At 46.6% G+C, this 19,941-nt stretch overlaps 1 protein-coding gene across 1 annotated transcript in view; it reads right to left on the bottom strand.

The window, feature by feature from the left end:
- Positions 1-556: 556 nt before the first annotated feature.
- The window catches only part of Znf831 (zinc finger protein 831), a 102,103-nt gene continuing 82,718 nt past the window's right edge, over positions 557-19,941 (bottom strand). The window contains exons 5-6 of the mRNA XM_021727673.3: positions 3,352-3,506; positions 557-2,646 (exon numbers count right to left, since the gene is read on the bottom strand). Of these exons, the coding sequence (XP_021583348.3) occupies positions 1,792-2,646; positions 3,352-3,506 (1,010 nt within the window). The 3' untranslated portion in view covers positions 557-1,791. The remainder of the gene's footprint in view (positions 2,647-3,351; positions 3,507-19,941) is intronic.

Consider the following 19,941-nt stretch of genomic DNA (forward strand, 5'->3'; position numbering starts at 1 on the left):
TTCATTTAGGGAAATGGAGGTGCAGAGAGGGTCTTCACCAACGTTTCCTAGCTAAAGACCAAGCTGGGAATTTACCTCTCTCTGTCCAGAGCTCCAACTGCTTCCCTACACTACCTCTCCCAGGAAGTGGCATAGGCCATTCCCGGGAGTTGATGACCACTGCAGCACTTTTGCTTGGCTTAAAAATTACCCTCCGTTGATGTCTAGCACCTATCCACCTCCCTTCTGATGCCTTCTTCTGAGGTTGTGATCACTGAGCTACTTATGAATGCATATGAAATGACCACTGACATATTCTAAGTAACCAGGGGAAGCTGGCCCTTCATTGAAGTTTTCTATGAATAACAACAGAATTGGAAAATTCACATGAAGAGACTTGAGATGGGAGCGCACACGGTCACAGGCGAGGGCTTGGCAAAGTGTGTTCACATGTGTGAGATGGTTTGCATTGTTGCTTTGCCTTTGAAGTACAAGATGTCATATGAACATCATTACATCAAAGTTAAGCCAAAAGAGCTCAGCTATAAATTTCAAATTGTACAAAATCATACCAAAAGCAAGTATAAAAATTTTATTGAAAGGCAGCAGTATAAACCTCTTTAAGTTTTTCCTCTCCCATTTAAGGAGAGGGAGAGGAAGCAGGAAATCTGAGGCTCTGCTCAGTGGGCTGGCTGACGTAGACCTGCTATTTTCCTCTGCATAGGGGTGCGCTGGCTTGGAATACTGGGGAATTTTATCTGTGCTGTTCTGACTTGCACAATACAGAGGCTGATTTAATTTGACAGCAAAGTAACACCAAGCCCCCAAAATAAAATTACTGAGATGTAAAACAGCGTCAAAACTCCAATTAGTTTTGTATCCTTGAAGCTTCTGGAGGAAGTCTGAAAGGTTCCCGTCACGAGGAGCAGGCATCAATTCAAGCTGCACAGATTACTAAAATGGAACCCTCTAATTGAAATTGCTCAGAGCACAATATGACAAAAAGAATCAGAGGAAAATAAGTGAATTTTTCCCCCTCAAAAAATGACTCATTACAGAAAGACTGTTCTATTGACTTTTAACACAGCGTTCCTTTGCAAAGAGCTGGAAAAACTAATGGTCTCAGGGGTCTCACAGAAAAGGCACCAGGTACAAGAGCAGCAAGTGCGTGCGTCATTTGACCATAAATGAGCATTGACCATTTGTGCAACATTAAAGGATATCAGCACTTCACCAGACCATGGGCATTTTGAAGTATATTTACAGCTTCCACCAAGGAGGCAAATTACTTCGACCAAATCAGTTTTTCAGTAAATCTGAATTTTGTCTCCAGAACGTTGCCCAAGTCACACTCCCTTTTTTGAAGCCCCCACCCACATCATCCCAGGTGTGCTCACTACCTGAAGCAAACCCTCCACGTACTAGTGGAGAAGTCAGTGGCCAGACCCCAGGTCCACCAGTTGGTCAGTGGGCCAACTGTGGCTCCCTGGGTGAATGTGCTCCTCTCAGAGTGAGGCAGTGGGACCCACTCTGGGCTTAGGCTGCAGTCAAGGCCCGTCTCTGTGTACGTGGAGCCTTCTCAGACCGAGCTTCGTGCACTGGAGGAGCCTGTTAGGCCTGCCCAATAGGAACCGGGAAAGGGTGCAGCCAACTGGGGTTTGGAGCTGATTGGAGCTGGCTTGGAAGGAGCCCAGATGGCTTTCTGGTCTGCAGGTGTTTTGCAAGTGCCATCAGTGCTTCTGCAGCTTAAGGACATTCACTTGTGAAGCATCAACAGTCTTCAGCCAGGGACTTCATCTTGTCACAGAGGTGTCATATCTCTATGACCAGGCGGTCTTCATCATCACTGCTGGAGTCGCTGAGCTCCACCCGAGTTTGCTTTCTCATTCCTTCCAAACTCCTCTTCCTCACAGATCTAGAAGGGGCCTCAGGGACTTCTGAGGGCTGCCCTGGGTTAGAAGAAACCACACAGCCCCCCTTCCGAGTAATCAATCCAGGTGCTTGGCATTTCCCACTGTTGGTTCCTGGGATAGTGGGACAGGGGATGGCCTTTTCCCCACACCCATATTGACCCCTGGAAGGAAAGGCCACCTGGTGTCTCCCTTCCTCTTGGTGTGAACAAGTTGAACTTGGTCCTAAAGCTGGTATTTCAAGATGAACCTTTCCAGTTGAGCCCAGGGGAACTGAGCCCACAGTCTTGTGTCCAGATGCAAGTTTTGCTGGCAGGGGTGTCTGTGATATGCCCTCGGTGATGGCTCTTCTGTCTGGGGAGCTTTGGGCCAGAGTTTCCCCTGCAGCCCAGCTGTGCTCCTGAGGCTCTGCACTGTGAATGCCCAGCACTGTGTGACCTGCTACCGCCCCCACAGAAATACAGATGGCAGCGACAGAGGTAGCAATGTCATGGTGGGGAAAGGTTCCTTTGGACTCATAAGAAGGAAGCTCTTGAGCATCAGAGAAAACGCATGGCTTGGGATCTCCCGAGACTGAGCCCTGGGATGGTGGCAGCTGAGCTTCCGGATATCCAGCCTCAAGACCTTTGCCACGGGACGTAGGGTCATCCTTTGCCACTGCCACACAGGTGTCAACTTGCAGGGATAACCCTGACAGGGCAGCAGTGTCATGCTGCTGAGAACAGCTATCATGCTTGCCAGCAGATGGAGAAATATCCTGCAACAGAGCGCAAAGGGAAAAAAAAAAAAGAGGGAGAAAAGGTTAATTGGTACAAGAAAAAAACTAGTCAGGAACGTGGTCCTCAATGAAAACAAGGTCTCAAGGTTTTAATGATTCTTTACTGAGCGTGAACTTCAATGTGATGCCCTCAATAAGTTTCCATTAATAACTAATTGGAGCATTAACTCAAGTCAGGCTCCTTATTGATACAAAATAAGCTGCTGAGATTGCTATGTGTTTTTATCTGGCTGTGTTAAAAACAAAACCACTCAATTATCCACCCAGGCCTGAGCTTCCTGCTGGCCGTCCCCACAGCTCACACAAGGCCGTGTGATTTTATGGCACAGTGTGTTCAGTGGATCCACATCAGCACTGCTCAACCTGTGGTCTGGGTCTGTATGCTAGTGGTCTTCAACATGCGGCCCCACGATCTGCCAGGGGTGACCTCCTGTCCCAGTACTGTCTGATGTACGGCAACATCTTCCTTCAGGTATGAATTAATAATGTCCTGAGCATTTGCAATAAACCATCAGAAATAATCCCAACTGCTTCACAAGCAGAGTCACCCTGTGTTTCAGGGCCAGGGAGCTCTAATGGGGGGCCCAGCTCATTTTGCCACAGTCAACAAATGACAACGGGAAAAGGGGAGCCCTAATTCTAGACCATGGGCAGGCAGAGATAGCTCGAAGTCATGATCCCCACCTTCGCAGTTAATTTGTCTCTTTCCCTGACGGTCCTTGAACTTGAACTAGGAGAGGCGTCTTCTGAGATGCGGCCACAGTCATCTTCCTTCTCTTCTTCATTCCCATAACCAAGAGAAAATTCTGAAATGGCAAGGTCTCCTTGCAGGTTTAGACCTGAAGACGGGGAGACACGAGTATAGACATCTGGAATTACAAAGGCACAAGAAACAACTTCCCAAGAGCTGGTCCTTGCCTTCCTGTCACTGCCAGGTTCACCTCCCATCACGTCACTTAGCTCCCTTTACCTCTGACCAGTCCACACTCAGATAAGTCGACTTCACTTCTGTGGAGGACAGAAGTAGCAGCATCAGTTCCCCAAACAGTTCCCCATTCATTGTAAAGGCTATTTCATGTGGCGTTCCACGCCCTGCACCGCCATCACCACTCATCTTCCTGGCCATATTTGCTCAGATTCATTTCAGATCAGCTTGATTTATCTGCCATACAACAGGTGGCCCCAGTAGAAGCTTCAGGCTAGACTATGGATGACAGCACCCTGTGTACTTGATGACTTCCCATCAGAGGTCAGCCCTTCCCACTCCCTTGTCCACCACATCACTCTCCCGCCCCACCACCAACACCACGCTTCTCATCCTCTGCCCACCATTCTGCAACCTGAGCCGGCTTCATTTGGGCAAATGAACATGTCAAGCCCACGGTGTCTAGGAGCACACCTTTGACCCTCACGGCTGGGCACCTCCTGCCCAAGCTGCTTCCCTGGGAGTAAATAATATATTTTTTTTCTCTTTTGCTTAGCTTTCGATGGACATATTACTAAAATCATTCCCCTAAGAAAATTAAGTGATAAGATTTCATTTCATTTCTTTAGAAATATCTTTATTGAGAGTCTAACACTCCCATGTTCTGGGCCCATAATAAATCTCGTTGGGGGAAAGACGGAAAGAGAACCAGAACCCATGGTGCGGCGCTGTCGGGTTCTGTGTGAATATGATTCATGGTTCGCCATCCTCTGGTGCAATGGTGTGTGCTTCCTCTTCTGGAAGCTCTGTGGCTCCCCTCATGCCCAGTGTCACTTGCGGAAAAATGGATGGAACAAGAGACCATCATGTTAAGCAAAATAAGCCAAACTCAGAAGGTCAAGGGTCATGTTTTCTCATATGTGGAGACTACAGAGCAAAGGGAAAGAGAAAGGTGGGGGGCAGATCCTGGTGTCTTCAGGCACCTGCTGGCGTGCCATGGGTCCTTTCCATCTAAACCTTGTCCTTTGATATTAGAAAAATATGGTTCATTCTTTCTTTTTTTTTAAATTGTTTTGTTTTAACTATCTATTCTTTATGGAAAAGCTAAATAAAGCAAATTAACATATGCATTGCTTCAAATACTTATCTTTCTGTGGGTGTGGAGTGAGGACACCTAAAATGTACTCTCAGGAATTTTCAAGAATATAATGCATTGCCATTAACAATAGCCCTATGTTGTTTGAAAGATCTCTTGGACTTATGAGCCATTGCTTTGATTTCCTTCTATTTTGTATTTTCTCTCTTTATAGAACTTCTCTTGTTAGGTTATTGTACCTCCTGCTATAATCTTTTCTTTTTCTTTTTTTCCTCCATATTTTCTATATCTTTGTCTTCTTGTTTTCTTTTGGGAGAATTCCATCATCTTTTTTCCACATTTTTTTCCATTGGTGCATTCCAACCATACACAGTGGTGGGGTTTGTTGTTACCTGTTCACACATGCACACATAGAACAATATAATTTGGCCAATACTGTTCCCCTGCATTTCCCCTTCCCTCTCCTCCTCTTTCCCCTGGTCTCTTTCCTCTACTCATCTCTCTTTGATTTTCATGAGATCTGCCCCCACATTGTTTTTCCCCTTTCCTCTCTAGTTTCCACATATGGGGAAACATGACCTTCTGAGTCCGGCTTATTTCACTTAACATGATGGTCTCTAGTTTCATCCATTTTCCTGCAAATGAGATAATTTCGTTCATCTTGATGGATGAATAAAACTTCATTGTGTACATAGACCACATTTTCCTTGTCTGTGAGTCCACTGATGGACACCTAACTGGTTCCATAGGGTGCCCATTTTTACATTCAGCTCATAAGTTGCTATTTCTGCTGTCATACTTCAAATTTCTAAGGTCCTTTTCCATTTTCTAAAATTGCATCCTGTTCTTTGTCACCTTCCCTTTTCTCCCTGGCAACTCAGATGACAGCTTATTGTTGTGGCTGCTGGGTCCTGCTGCTCCTTGCAGGGGTCTCTCTCCCGTGTTCTTTTGTTTCATTGTGTTTTTGTCTTTCTCTTCCTGTCACAGGCTCTCTTGAGGGAAGGAGCCATCTTCAATATTGGCCCATATTTAAGAAGTGGCTGTAAAAATCTATTTGGTGCTAGCACTTCATGGGTGCAGTTATTCAACCAGGGGCCCCAGCATCTGGCAATCCCCCAGCCCCGAGGGGAAATAGGAAGCCCTGAAGCTTCTCTGGATCTTTACCGAAGGGTCCTCCTACCTGCTGCCTAGGAAGTGCAAGGCAGGCTGCATGTCCCCGAGTCAAAGGCTGGGGAGGAGGTATGGGGCTCCATGGCAGGATTACCATTGGGCAGGTCCCTCATCCCCTGCTAGACTGGCTGTGCCTGGCATCCCTGAGGGTTGCTGGGGTCTGGGGCCACATGGGGTGACTTGATCATAGCAAGGAAGTAAGGGTGAAGAAAGTGATGGTGTCAAGATAGATTTTCACTCTCGCCTGCGTCGCATCTCCAGACAGAATTAATTAAGGGGACGAATCTCCAGACAGTAATAATGATGGGGACGTTCCTGTGGCCACAGTTTCCCAGGACAACTGCTCCACTTAAGCTCTGTCCCCACGGTGACAAAATGGCCAGGCCATTCATTCCATCCAACAGGAAGGCAAAACTAATTAGCAAAGAGAAAGTAATCAAATTGGCAATGTCTCCCCAACAGGTTGTTTGGGTTTTTAAGCTCAAACCGAAAGGGCAGAGCAAGTCAGACAGAAAACTTCTGGCTCATCTGAGAGCATGGGGGAAGAAAAATCCATTGATTTAATTTGCTTTTGACCCTACAGTCTACAGAGAAAAGTGAGTTATCTCTAATAATTGTGAAAAATGCTGAAATAATGTCACCGAAGTGTGTTAAACTAATTTGGATTATTGAAGCAGGACACTAACTTGCTTTTAAACGAATGGCCTTTCCAAAAAGTCAGTCATGCCCTGGTCACATCCGAAGGCACAGAATGTGCTCCTGTGCCAGCTTCAGAATCACACTGCATGAATCACTTCCTGCGTCTTCAGAAATTACAGATGCCGCGTCGCCCTGCCATCTCAGGAGCACCGGCTGCTCTTACACCATTACGTGGATCTCATTAGAGGAGCCATCTCTCACTGCCGCTCGCTGCTGTTCTGTTCTTCCCCTGATTAAAGGCTGCGTTTTTAATAATGTCTCTCAGAAATAATTGCCACGCCACGTCAGGAGGAAGCAACGGCTTCAGCCATTACAGCAATTGTAAATTTAGCCCTCTTGAAAGGGCCATAGGAAATGTAAGATAATTAAAAAGAAAATGTGGCAAAGAAAGGATGAGAGCTTGGGACGTCGCTGCCCGCTCCGGCTCAAACCTGCTTTCAGCTGCCAGAATTCTAGGCCTTGCTAAAATGTTAGTCCATGAACTACTCAAGTATCATTATCTGAAAATGTAAGTCATTTGAAACATTTCTTTGGGTTTGTTCCCATACACCCCAAACTCCATTACCATGGAGTTGGCAGGGGCTAAAAGTGGGTGCCTGGCATCGGCCTTCTAAGAAAGCTGCCAGCATGGTCACAAAAGTGGGCACCATCTCCTCGGCTGTCAGTCAACTGGAGATGAACCTGTTTAGAAGGATTCCTGTCATTAAAGGATGACAGCTCGCTGGCGATTAAAAAGTGCGATTACTTAGAGAGCCGGGAGGTCTTTAAAAGCAATCACCCTGTCGACAGTACTTTGCTTATTTGTTCAAATATTTATGGAGCTCGTTTGTTAAGCCCATACTTTTGAAGCCCCTTTTTGACCCTGATTATTGAGCCTAAACCTTGATGGAATGTTGATGGGGTGCCAGGAAACACACAGGGGGCTAGCTCAACAGTGGAGGAGGCTCAGATCCCCCTCAAAGAGACGACCCTCTAATGGGGAAGAGATTCAGGAAGCAAAGAATTGCACAGAAAATCTACCAAACAAATATAGTGAATATTATGAAGGGAAAACCAGAGGGTCCCGACCCAACCTATACCTTCGGGAAGGAGGGAAACCACACTGGCCACACCGCCATCAATCATCCTGAGCCGGAATCATGTGTTCATGAGATTATTCTACCCATTTTTCTGTAAGTGCCCTCTGTATACCTGGTATTATCATACAGTTGGCAGTAAGCTCTTGGGTTTCTGCAATCCTGTTACAATTTTTTTATAAATCCTATTTAGGAAAAAAAACATGACTAGGAAGAATGGTAGAGAGAGGCTTGTTCCTCTCAGGGGAGGAGGATGAAGTCACTGTTCATGACAATCAGAAAGCAATCAGTGCCCGGAGGAGGGCCATGGAGGCAGCTCCGGACAAGAGCCCCAGGTGGGCAGGCCCCAAGAGCACCAAGGAGCACATTTACCCACGCAGCCTGGGGCACTCTGCGCCACCCTAATGTGATCTTTGGAAAGTTTGCCTCTAAGTAATCATGACCAAATCTTCCACTTCAGCAGACCACTTTTCTTAGTGACTCTCATCATCTCCTTTCTATTCCTGTGATGAAGGGCAAGAAGAATGAGTCCTCTCCCTCTCCAACAACCTAAACTGTGTTGAGGGCAAAATGGTATTTTAAATCTTGCTCTAAGTTAAAAATTTGATCATGTCCAGACAATAAGAGCACGGCCTTAAAACACAGAGACAGAGAAGGGTTCTCAAATCACGGAAAGAAAAATGGAGACAATAAAGAAATACTGTTTGAAGCATGAAATGCCCAGACTGAACCTAGACACTCTGTGTCATGCGTCATCATGTTAAAAGTTTCTTGTTGCTGGGTGAAAATTGTCTATGTGGGCCTCTTTGCTAGGATATAGTCGATGCCCCTGAAACAGCTTCTCATCATTCCTCGAGATTTACACCCTGGGATGAAGGAGAAATTATTCTGTTTCAGCAATTTCCAAGCACTGCAACTTAACTAATAGCTTTGGGGAAAGAATTAATACTTCTCCATTAATTCTAACGGGAAAAGATACAGGGAGGTCATTAGAGGAGATGGAGATGTCCTGACAGAGAAGGGGAGCCTGGGGTCCCTGGCAGCCCACTGCTGGCCCCAGAAACCCCTGTGCGGGGAGCTGCGGGGCAGCAGGCAGGTGGCTGGTCACCTGCAAAAGAAAAAATGCAGCAAACAAAGGTGTTGTCTACCTTTGCACCAGGGACTCGTGGTACTCCTCACACAGTATTTAGAAAACCAAGTCGTGTGTGTGTGTGTGTGTGTGTGTTAGAGAGAGAGAGAGAGAGAGAGAGAGAGAGAGAGAGAGAGAGAGAGAGAGAGAGACTAGGCGAAGCTTCCACCCCAGAACCACCTGCAAATCCACTTGTCCTGCATCTCCACGCTGCAGATGAGGGGAGCAGGTTTGGACCACTTCGTCCTCTGGATGTTTTGTGCTTGGTGAAGGGGGCTGGCCAGAGACATTGTAGAGTTAGCTTAATCTCAGAATTTACCCAGGAAAGTGCATTCAAACTGGGGGTTCTGATATAACCCAAAGTGATGTCTGGGGACTTTTTGGGTGTCCTGACTCAGAGTGTGGGAGTGGGGGGTGTCTCCACCTCTCCTGGGTGAGCCCCTGGATACTGATGAATATCCTGTAATGCAACTGAGTTTTCTGGCCCCAAAGATGACCGACTTGGATGCTGCAGGAGCCAGGTGAATCCCACCCTTGGGGGACTCTGGGGGCAGGTAGGGAGCATCCTTATGCCCAGACTGAAGGGGCCCCTGAGAGAGGTGGTAAAGGGACCCAGCCTCCTGCTCAGTACAGCTGTCCACTCTGCAAGAGAAACTAACTAGACATTGACATTTGATGTGATTTTAAATATTAATAGCTAATTTTCAAAACCACCACAACAACTGTGCTACCCGACATCTCCGTGTCCTGAATTTGGCCAATGAGAGGCCAGTAGGTTACCCACTGATATTCAGGAAATTCAAGTGCCTCAGTGACGCTGAGAGCAGAGCTCTCCCCTCTTGCTGAGGTAAAGCTTCCTTTTCAAAATACCATTTAAGAGCTGGGGTTGTGGCTCAGTGGTAGAGCCCTTGCCCACCATGCGTGAGGCACTGGGTTCAATCCTTCCACCACATAAAAAACTAAACAAAATAAGGATATCGTGTTCATCTACAGCTAAAAATATTTTTTTAAATACTGTTTAAAAAACATTTATGGGAGAGTGAATCTGTTTCTGAACAGCAATTTGGTAATACCTTACAAGATGAGCTAAAAAATAAGGATAAAGCTATTGATCCATCAATTGTTCCTTGGGAAACTGAGCTAGAATGTTCTCTGCAACGATAGCAAAACAAAAAACAAAAAACAGCAGGAATCAACATGATCATCTGTCAGCAGAGGAAAGGCTAGAGAAAGGAAAGACAAGATAGCCAGGCTGTGGGAGTTTATGCCAGTACTAAAATGATCTATGCATGTGTTGGCCGAGAGTTTTTTACGAGGTTCTTGAAGAAGAGTTGATGATTCCTACTGGGGCATTATCCTTTTCTGTTAAAACAAAAGAAAAAAAAAATAGTCTGTCCATATTTGCTTGCATGTGGAGAAAGGCGTAGAAGGATGTGCACCAACCTAACTCTGGTGGCCTCGGGTGACAGAGAGTTGTCAGACTTTTCTTACTATGTCTGTGCTGTTGTCTATGCTGCAACAAGCATGGTATTACTTGATACCATTAGTGGGTCAGAAAAAAATAAGACAACTTATGATAGTGCTTCCAAAATTTGGACTGTAAATAATAAAACAAATTCCCAGGATGTGTCCAGTATGTTCAGGCAAAGCTAAAGTCCAGCGATGGGCTGGGGATGTAGCTCAGTTGGTAGAGTGTTTGCCTTGCATACACAAGGCCCTGGGTTCAATCTCCAACATCACAAAAAAAAAAAAAAAAAAAAAAAAAAAAAAAGTTCAGTCAGTCCTCTTACCAAAACTGCTGATAGAAGGAGATAAGTCTCCACACACTGGTAACTAAAGTTCAGTTTCTTTGGCAGAGAAAAGCTATGAAGCCCATGAACAGAAGAGAAAGATATTTTTCTATCTCTAGCTGAACCTAGAGTATTTCTGTAATTCCATTTTTTTTTTGAGTTTTCCTTCTTCTATGTAATCATTTGAATCTTCTTTTTCAGAAACCACTCTTCTCTAAGGTTCTCATTTCTGTTCTCTTTCTTTGATGAAAGGCAATCAGTTTGAGAACACTTCACTTACCATCTTCTAAAAAAAAAAAAAAAATTTAGTGGAAAAGTGTTCTCAAAACTTTAATCATGCCCAGACAATAAGAGAATGCTCTAAACTAAAGAGAGGACAAATTGTGAAGAAGAAGGGAAACTAAATGAAGGGAGGAAAGCTAATATTATTTGAATTCTTTAGTGCCAAAATTAAATCAAGAGAATCTGCTTTATGGATCATTAATTTCAAACTTTCTTAATCTAAATGAAAATTGTAAAGAGAAAAGTTCAGGCTTTGGAATATAATTGATGTGTTTAAGCACTTGCCTCATCATTTCTTAAGATTTACACCCTGGAGAAGGAGGTGTTATCCTGTTTCAGCAATTCTGTAAGCAATATTACTTAACTAATGGCTCTGGGAAAAGAATATCTCCCTATTAATTCTGACAGGAAAAATAATGGTACAGAGCCATTAGCTCTAGTCGGAGAGGTAGGGAGGGAGCTGGTGGAAGAGGGAGCCCTGGAGTTCAGGCTGCCATTTTGTTTTTCCCTGGGAAAAAATTCTGAGGTGATTTGTGGCAGAGAGCAGGACACAGGGATAGAGTGGGGGCCCCCACCCCACCTGCCCATCTCCTGGTGGCAGCATGACACAACTGTGAAGTCTGAAAGAAATCCTCCTCTAGTTACTCCTAAAGAAGTATACCTCCATCTCACACCAGTTTAGGTCCTCTGTCTCTTACACCTCTAGGAGGACCTGTTGGAACAGTTCTTTTTACTTTAAAAAAAAAAAAAAATTAACAAAAGACAGCTACTTTGGTAAGCTTCAGCCTCAGAGGAATTTTCCCTAAACTATGTTGCGGGGAGGAGCCCAGTTAAAATATTTCAGTCATTTAAAAGTTTAACTATGTGCAGAATTTTAAAAAGAGATTCCAGCAAGAAGGAAAATAAATGAGGCAAGGTGAGAAAAAAAAATCAAAGACCTCCACCCTGGCCTTGCCCTGGAATTGAGCACAGGTTTATAGCGAATCATTTAAGGAGCTCGATTCTATAGCGTTGACGCAGTACACACTTAGCTAAAGAGAGAAAAATTAGCACATAATTATACAATGACTGGTATTGCAGTAAATGCTGCAAAGAAATGGGCTATGAATCACAGCTCAAGGACACCTAATCTGGCTGGAGTGTCAAAAGTGGACAGCCTGAGGAATCTCTAAAATGGCCTGCAGGTCCCAAGGCCTCAGAGAGGAGCAGAAAAACACCCAAACCAGCTACATGCCAGGGCATCTCTCCACAGTGCGGTTCTCTGTAGGTTTGTCTCTTCAAAGTAACCACACATTTTATTTCAGAAACAATTTTTCTTAGTGGCACTCAGTTCTTTTCTCTTTCTCTGGCGAAAGGCAATCTATTTAAAATTTCCCTGTCAGAGATTTGTTTTGTTTTGTTTTGTTTTGTTTTGTTTTTTTCCTCTTCCTGAAAGTTGGGTAGTGGAAAGTCACATTCAAAAATCAATTCTTAAGTTCAGGTTAGTTTGTGCCTGAACCACTGCCTGTTCCTGAAACTTAAGGAGCCAAAGAAGACCCATGAAGAGAAAAATAATGCCACACGTTCACGTGTCCTTGGAAATCTACAAGTCCAAAACTGAAATCAAGAGTATCTGATCTTTGAATTATCATTTCCAATGTTTCTCATTACTGGATCCAGAGACAACTGCCCCTTTCTCCAAATGCGATTGAGGTATTAGGGAAGGTTCATTCCTCCACAAGTTTTGCATCCTTCAAAAGGAGAAATCGGTCCATTTCACTGATGACAGCTGGGAAGAAGGAGTTTCCCTGTACTTTCTCATGAATCCTGAGAGGGGGAGAGGTAGACTCCTGTCAAATGAGAAACGGTACAAGAAAGAGAACATGGGTCCCTCGCCAAATCTGGGGTTCTGATCAACTTAGGAAAAAGAGACCAAAACCCTCTAGGTTCAGCCTCCATGGAAAGGTCAACGCCGAGGGAGAACCTAGACTCAACCTGAAATTAAAATCATGAAGCTTAATTTGTTAAGAAAACCAGACAAGAGGATGGGGCGGTGTGGGGGGGGGGCTATTCCGGTTCCATAACGTGTTCAGGTACAGATCTGGTGGAGCTCGGGGAGGCTTTTCCCACTGCAGACCTCCTGCCCCGGAGTTCTCTTTCCCTTTTGCGTGGTAGGGGAAGGTTTGGGAAGCTGAACACTTTTGTCCATTCAGACATTTCTTCCAAACAATATGAATGGAAGAGCCAGTTTAAATATCCTAGCAATGTAGAGGGATGGAAGGTTTAAACACTGCTTGAACAAAAGGGGTCCCAGATAAAAGGGGGGGGGAACATGGTCCAAAATTACTCTTTGAAAATATCCATACCAAAATCTACTGACTTATTCTAGAAGTGCGGTTTACTTAATAATGAAAGAAAGTCAATGGGGTGGACTATGGGATATTTGAAGTGCTTTCTCCTCTCTTCATCTTTGCTCAAGATTTCCACCTCCAAAAAAAAAAGAAAAGAAAAGAAAAAAGAAAGAGTCCTTGGGCGCCCGCAAAGTTTCAGTAAGGCGTCTGGAGTGGTGTTTTCTTAGAAAAAGCCTGGACATGGTTTCCAAGGATTCCAACAAGAAATACCGGAAACGGTCTTGAGTTCTTTCAGACTGAAGCAGAGAACAAAATCTCCGGCTGCCAGCTCAACCCTGCTGAGAAAGTGGAGGGGACTTGAACTCCAAGGTCACACTCAACTTGGAAGCTGAGGTGGGAGGAACAAAGGGGAGAGAGTCAATAGGAGGAGATGGACCTCAGCCTACAATCTCTTGTCCTCACACCAGCTTTGGAAGAGGTCTCCTTTGTGATACGGATCTGGAGTTAGAGAACATTCTCGCTTCAGGAGCACTCTTGCCTGACACCATACCCCGGTGTCTTCACACTAGAAAGTGAAAGCGCACTGGAAATTAAAATTCAACTCCCCCCAAGCCCAGAAGCCCACCTAGAAGAACAGTAGGACTACAAACAAGGCGGAGGAAGGGGAGAGGGCCAGAAAGTAACAGGCGCCTCGGAGATCACCTGTAGCCTATGAAATGCATCGGGAACTCTTGAGTTCTGGGCTATTTTTTCTAAGAGCAGCAATTGACCAAGGAGAACCACCTAGAATGCCCCACTTGAAGGTATGTAAAATCTAGAAAGGTCTTTCCTGATGGTTTCTACCCCTCTGCTCACAAAAGGAGTCCACTGTGCAGTCCTACAAAAGCACAGGAGAGGAAACTGTGGTTGGCAGCTTCTCGCTCCCATCTGCAGAAGAACAAAAACAGGTCACATACCCTGAAAATCCCAGGGGAGAAGGCTGCAGAAGGGCAAGAGAGAGAGAGAGAGATGAATCCAGAAGCTCAGGGTTGGGGGGTGGGGGCAGGAAAACAAAGATGCAGACCTCCCTGGAGGGAAAGGAAGGCCACTTCAGAGGTCACCCCTTCCTTGGCAATTCCTAGGCTCCCACTCAGCATGGTCTGGGTCCCAGTGGTTGGAGCCATGGGCACCCAACCTGATGATACTGTCAGCTTCGGGGATTTCTCCAGTGAGAGACAGCTGGGCATGTGGGATAACCTTCCCGGGATCTCCTCTCAGTGGAGGCCCCAGGGTCTGCTCAAAACACTCACAGAAAGACAAACTAAACCAAGTGTAAACAACCGAGGTCCCGTGAAGAGGGATTCCAGGCGACAGCGGAGCTCAGGTGCTGTCTAGTCAGGAACCCCTCCCCAGCTAGCTTTAAAACATGTTGTTACTAATTCCAAATCAGAAAAGGGAAGCCCCGCTTAAATGATCACGGAGTAAACCAAGCCGATGGTTTTAAGTCCCTCACGCTGTCCCCACGGCAGGAGAATAAGGAGAGAGGCCTGACAGCCTGCAGGGAACCATTCCGTTCAGTTTTGTCACTCAGGCCCCTGGGCCCCTCGTGAACATGAACCAAGGTAGACCTGGGAACAGGCAAGGAGCACGTGGCAGGAAATGGTCACTGGAACAGCCACGCACGCACCGGAGTTTAGCTGTCTCTATGCAAAAACAGCCTTCAAACTTCTACAGTGAGAAGCTAGGAGTCGGCTTTAGCCCGCGTGCAGCGTGCATCCCTCTCTCCACAGAGGAAAACAAGGCGATCCATTTTCCTCGCAGAACCTCCTCAGATCCCCTGCCCTGTGTGAGCGGCTGTCAAGTGCGCTTCATTACTATGGAAGTTCTCTCGGGGAAGGAAATCCATACCCAACCTCTAATAAATACAGGGGGAGGGCGGGAAGAGACGAAATAGCATGAGCTAGGTCATAAAATTTAAAATAGGGTTTAGAGTAAAAATGTGCCCTGCACAGAGGCTCATGTAGATCATGGTGGCTCCTGCGTCTATTTTGTAAGCCAGAAGGGTGCAGCTCTGATGCTTTGTCTCCAGTCTCAGAGAGGAAAGAAATTAACCCCTTTTCTTCCACATATTGGCTTTGGAAAGAAGGAGTATAAATGTGGCTTTTTAAGGTTGGCAAAATAGAGAGTCAGGACCCTGACTGCCCTCCCCTCACCTCCACTGAGACACAGCCTGGGGAAGGAAGTGCCTCACTGAGCCCAGCAGTCAGGTGCAGGGAAGGAAAGGAACCAGAATGCACAGATTCTAGGCACACGCGGTCTAGGTTCAGGATGCCCAGTGGGTGGGAACTATCGTCCCTCTAAGGGGCAACCAGCTTAGTCTTGAAATAACAGCCCAGAAATCAGAAGAAGGGCCCCAGAACAGCTGGGCAGGCATGGGCAGGAACCCAAACTGACCAGAATGAAAAATTGAAATCAGATTTGAAATGAAGCATACAGAATCCCCCGAGGGGGACCATGACCGAAAGGGTGATAAGCCCCTCCACAGCCTGGACTCAGGAAGGGTTGCCTGGTAAAAGATGGGGGTGCCTAGTTCATTTGAATCTCAGACAAACAAGGGTTCATTTTAAGCATGTCTTATGCAACATTTGGGTCAGACTTATGCTAAAAAATACATGCCTCCATTGTTTATCTGTAATTCAAACTTAACTGAGAGTGTGCATTTTTTTCTGCTAAACCTGGCCACCCTGCCTCAGGGTGGAGGGCAGGGAAGCCCTAGGGAGGTCTGTCACTCTGCCTCTTCCTGGCTCCGGCTCTGTATCTCTGGGGGCTGTTGACCAGGGCTGGTTGTGAGCATAGCCTTGATTTAGGATTACTAATTACTACCAATAAAGACACCTTCCTGTAGGGGATGGGTCATCTCCTAAAGATCCTGAACATGAGGTTGATCCTGAAGCCCTCGCAAGAGAATAAGTTATGGGGGCTCCAAGAGATTCTGGGAACAAAGATTACAGGAAAAAGGCGAGACAGAAAGGTACAAAGAGAGAACAGCCTCCCACGGCCCTTCCGTCCTTTTTAGGACAACCATGAAAAACAATCTTCAAAAAGTCCATTTTGAAAAATTATTCGTCCATCTGATCTCAAAAATACCCTCCCGCTCTCTCCATTATCGAGAACCCAAGGCTGTCCCTTTTCTCTCCAAATGGTCCGTAACCACTAGGAAAGACTATTAAGTCGAGTTCATTATTTTGAAGGTTGTTTCTGGGTGAGAAACCTGAGCTGGCCTCAGATGAATGCGAGAGGGAAGGGACACTGGAGCGGAGGTGGCTTGGTGCAGACAACAGCCTCTGAAGAGGCGTCGTGTTGAGGCTGTCCTCTGCTCTGAACAGGGCGCCACTCTCCCATAATTGCAGGTTCAGGGACATTTTCCAGATGAGAGTTTTGTTATGCTCCTAACTTCTCCCTCAAGATCTGTGAAACGGAGGGGAAAAAAAAAAAAGGAAGAAAGGGGAAAAAAACCTTTTCTTCTCTTGTTAAGCTGGAAGGGAACAAAAGGGCACCATCTTGGCTCTCACTGTTCAACTTGTCTGTAGGCGGACTTCCGTGAGGGGCTGAGTGGGCTGACTCCACCAGGAACATCTCTGCGGACCCCTGGAAGGCCCAGGGCCCGCCAAGCACAGCCCCTCGCAGCGGGAAGAACAGCCTTCCATGCCCTTATCTCCTCCTGGACCTGGAGGACCACGCAGGAACCAGAGGGGCAGAGTGGACCGAGGGGCTCACACTGGGCCATGGCAGACAGGCCCTGGGTCACCCCGTGGCTGCATCTAGACAGAGAAAGTTACCGCCACATGGCCAGAGCCTCTTTGGAGGATCCCGGACAGGCCCCAAAGAAGGAAAAAATCTATAAAGATGTCAAAGGGACTCAGGAGGCCCAGACACATCTTGAGAAGGGCAGGGACTGACCGATGGCCTGCATGAAAAATTGGCTTCCAGTGTCCTTCCCATCAGAGACATTTTTAACCTCACTATGCAAAAACAGCCCTCGAAAATTCTATCTTAAAAAATTATTAGTCTATTTCCCTCAGAAATATTTCTCCCTGCCTAGGGGGACCCAAGGCCATCCGTCTTCCCACGCGGAGCCTCTGCAGCCTCCTCTTGCCGGAAGACAACCTGGAACTTGCTCCTCGGTTATGATGGTTCTCTGAGGGGGAGAAAGCCGGGCTCACCTGCTAATAAATACCGAGAGCGGGTGGGATTGATGAAATACTCCAGGATAAATAATAAAATTTAAAATAGGCTTCTGTGCAGAAACAAACCCTATGGTTCTTTTATTTATTTATTTATTTATTTTTTATAGGTAACATCTTTCCTCTGATTATAGGCTCAGGGTATATTTTCTCAGTGACGATTCTAATGCAGTGCCTATCAAGTATTTTCAAGAAAAATATGAGTAATTTACTTTTCCAATAATGGCAGAGACGGTGGTGGACTGAGCTCTAAAAGGGCCTGGCCTGACTGTGTTCCAGAAACGCTAATTAAACCATGCATCACAGGGACGCGAGTGGGTGAGCGGGGAGACCCCGGGACAGAGGGCAGAGGCTGCCTCCAAGGGAAAGCTGTGCAGGAGCAGAGGAGGCGTCGCTGGATGCTTCCAGGAGAAAAAGCAGAACTCTGTGGGTGAGAAGCTGACCGAGGAGAAGGCGGGCTCACCAACAGGTGACCCAGGTCAGCAGCATCAGCCACGAGCTGAGCTGGCAGCGGGGGACGAGGGCAGGTGTGGTGAGGCACCTGCCCTCTGCGTTCCCCCTCCCCAATGCCCACAGACCCCGCCAAGTGGTGAGAGGAACACCACACAGACCCCCGGACGCTCCATTGTGCTCCTCCAAACTGTGGTCAGAAAGGACAGTGGAGAAGCAGTCACAGCCCAGAGGAGCCACGAGGGATGTCAGCTTAATGTCACATGGAATTCTGGGGGTCCTGGGACAAGGAAAGCTCAGGAGGGAAATTAGGGAAATCTAAATAAACCACAAAGTTTCTTTGGCCATAATGTATCAACAGTGAGTATATCGGGGTATGAATCAGCCTCAGATGCCCAGGAAGAGGGACTGGAGTGGAGTAGGTAGGAACTCTCTATCACCTTCACAACTTTTCTGTAAACCTAAGAATGTTGCAAAATTAGAAGTTTATTGAAACATAAAAACCCACTCAAGGCCCTGTGTTCTTGGAAGCTCCGTGCAGACTCCCTTCTCCTGGGGGAGACTTCCGGGGACCAAGTGTTTCACTTCTATTGCTTGGAGTGTCTCGGAACCTAGACTGATTTAAGAACCTTCTGGAAATCCACACTTTCACCCTCTTCCCCCCAGGGAGACTGAAGAGCTGTGCAGGAACAGCTGTCTCAAAACCTAGACTGATTTAAGAACCTCACCCCCGGCTAAGGGCTCTTCTGCACGGAGGATCTTTTCCCTCTCAGTAGTCCTTGAAATGAGCACACCTGTGTTTCAGTTCTCTCATCCCCACTTCCTCAACAGTCACTGGGACATAATGCCTTCAAGACAAAGTAGCTGCAAGCAGAGCCCCTGCAAACCCAGACATGCTGCCTTTATTCAACCTTATTTAGAATTTCAAGGCAGAAACAGGACAAGGTCAAACAAAGCGGGGGCCTTGACCCCACACACCCCCAGCACTCAGGCTCTGGAGCCAGTTGCCAGGCTCAAGTCCTGTCTCTGCCACCTGTGGACAATGGTGCCCAGGCAGAGGTCACTCCCTCACTGGATCTCACGGTACCCATCCATACAATGGGCTGAATCCCAGCCCTTCCAACAGGGCAGGCTGAAGAAGTGAAGAGAGTGGATACCACAGCACCAAGCTCAGATCTGGGGCAGGCTCCAGCACAGGGGCCATTGCCCTCCTGCAGGACCATCAGCTTCACTAGTGGCCTGTCCCAACCACCAGTGTCCCCAACAACTAAAACAATGCATACAGCACATAACAGGTGCTCACTAAAAATCTCTTCAATGAGCTTAGTGCCTGAAAACTAGTCAGTCTGATCCTAAAGCCTGCATTCTAGGTTTCCTTTACACTCCAGTCCACAAAATCCCATACAGGACACTTGCTTGGAGATGTCCCCTTCTGCACGACTGTAGATCCCGTGGGAGAGTCATCACAAGGTGACCAACAGCTCAGCATCTCAGAGGTCCCTGGTCTGGAGCCACTCAGGGAGAGTTCACAGCTGGAATGGCTTAACAGAAATGCTCCTTTTCCAATTAATTCCCAGCAGTCCTTCCCTCCCACCCCCATGGGTGAGATCAATAATGATGTGATTCCCCTCCACTATTGTCACTGATTATAATCATATTTGAAAACCTCAATCTTTTTTTTGAAACTCCATTTAATGTCAATTTGCATTCATCAGGGTTTTTTTTTTTTTTCTTCTTTAAAGAGGTAGTTTTCTTTAAAGGCTAAATATGGATCATGAAGGTACCAGACCCTGTGTCTGAAGGCACTTTCAGGAAGGAATAGATTGCAAGGTCCACTCTAGTAGTGTCTCGGCAGAGCCACATGCTCTTCCCAGGGGTCAGTGGGGCTGCTGGGAGGCCACCATAGGAGTATGTGGATTACCAGAGGCTCACACAACTTTGTGGGGTGGTGCCTTTGTATAAACCAGAGCACAGAGTTTCCGCGTCATCCCAAAGCTCAGCGTAGAACAAGAGGCTTCTTCGGGGGTGACCATGGAAAGGCAGCAAGGACTCCATAGAGATGGCAGGAGAGCAGCAGCACAGGTTCAGCCTGGAGGCTCCCCAC

Source organism: Ictidomys tridecemlineatus, chromosome 5, assembly GCF_052094955.1.
Source record: "Ictidomys tridecemlineatus isolate mIctTri1 chromosome 5, mIctTri1.hap1, whole genome shotgun sequence".
Classification (NCBI taxonomy): domain Eukaryota; kingdom Metazoa; phylum Chordata; class Mammalia; order Rodentia; family Sciuridae; genus Ictidomys; species Ictidomys tridecemlineatus.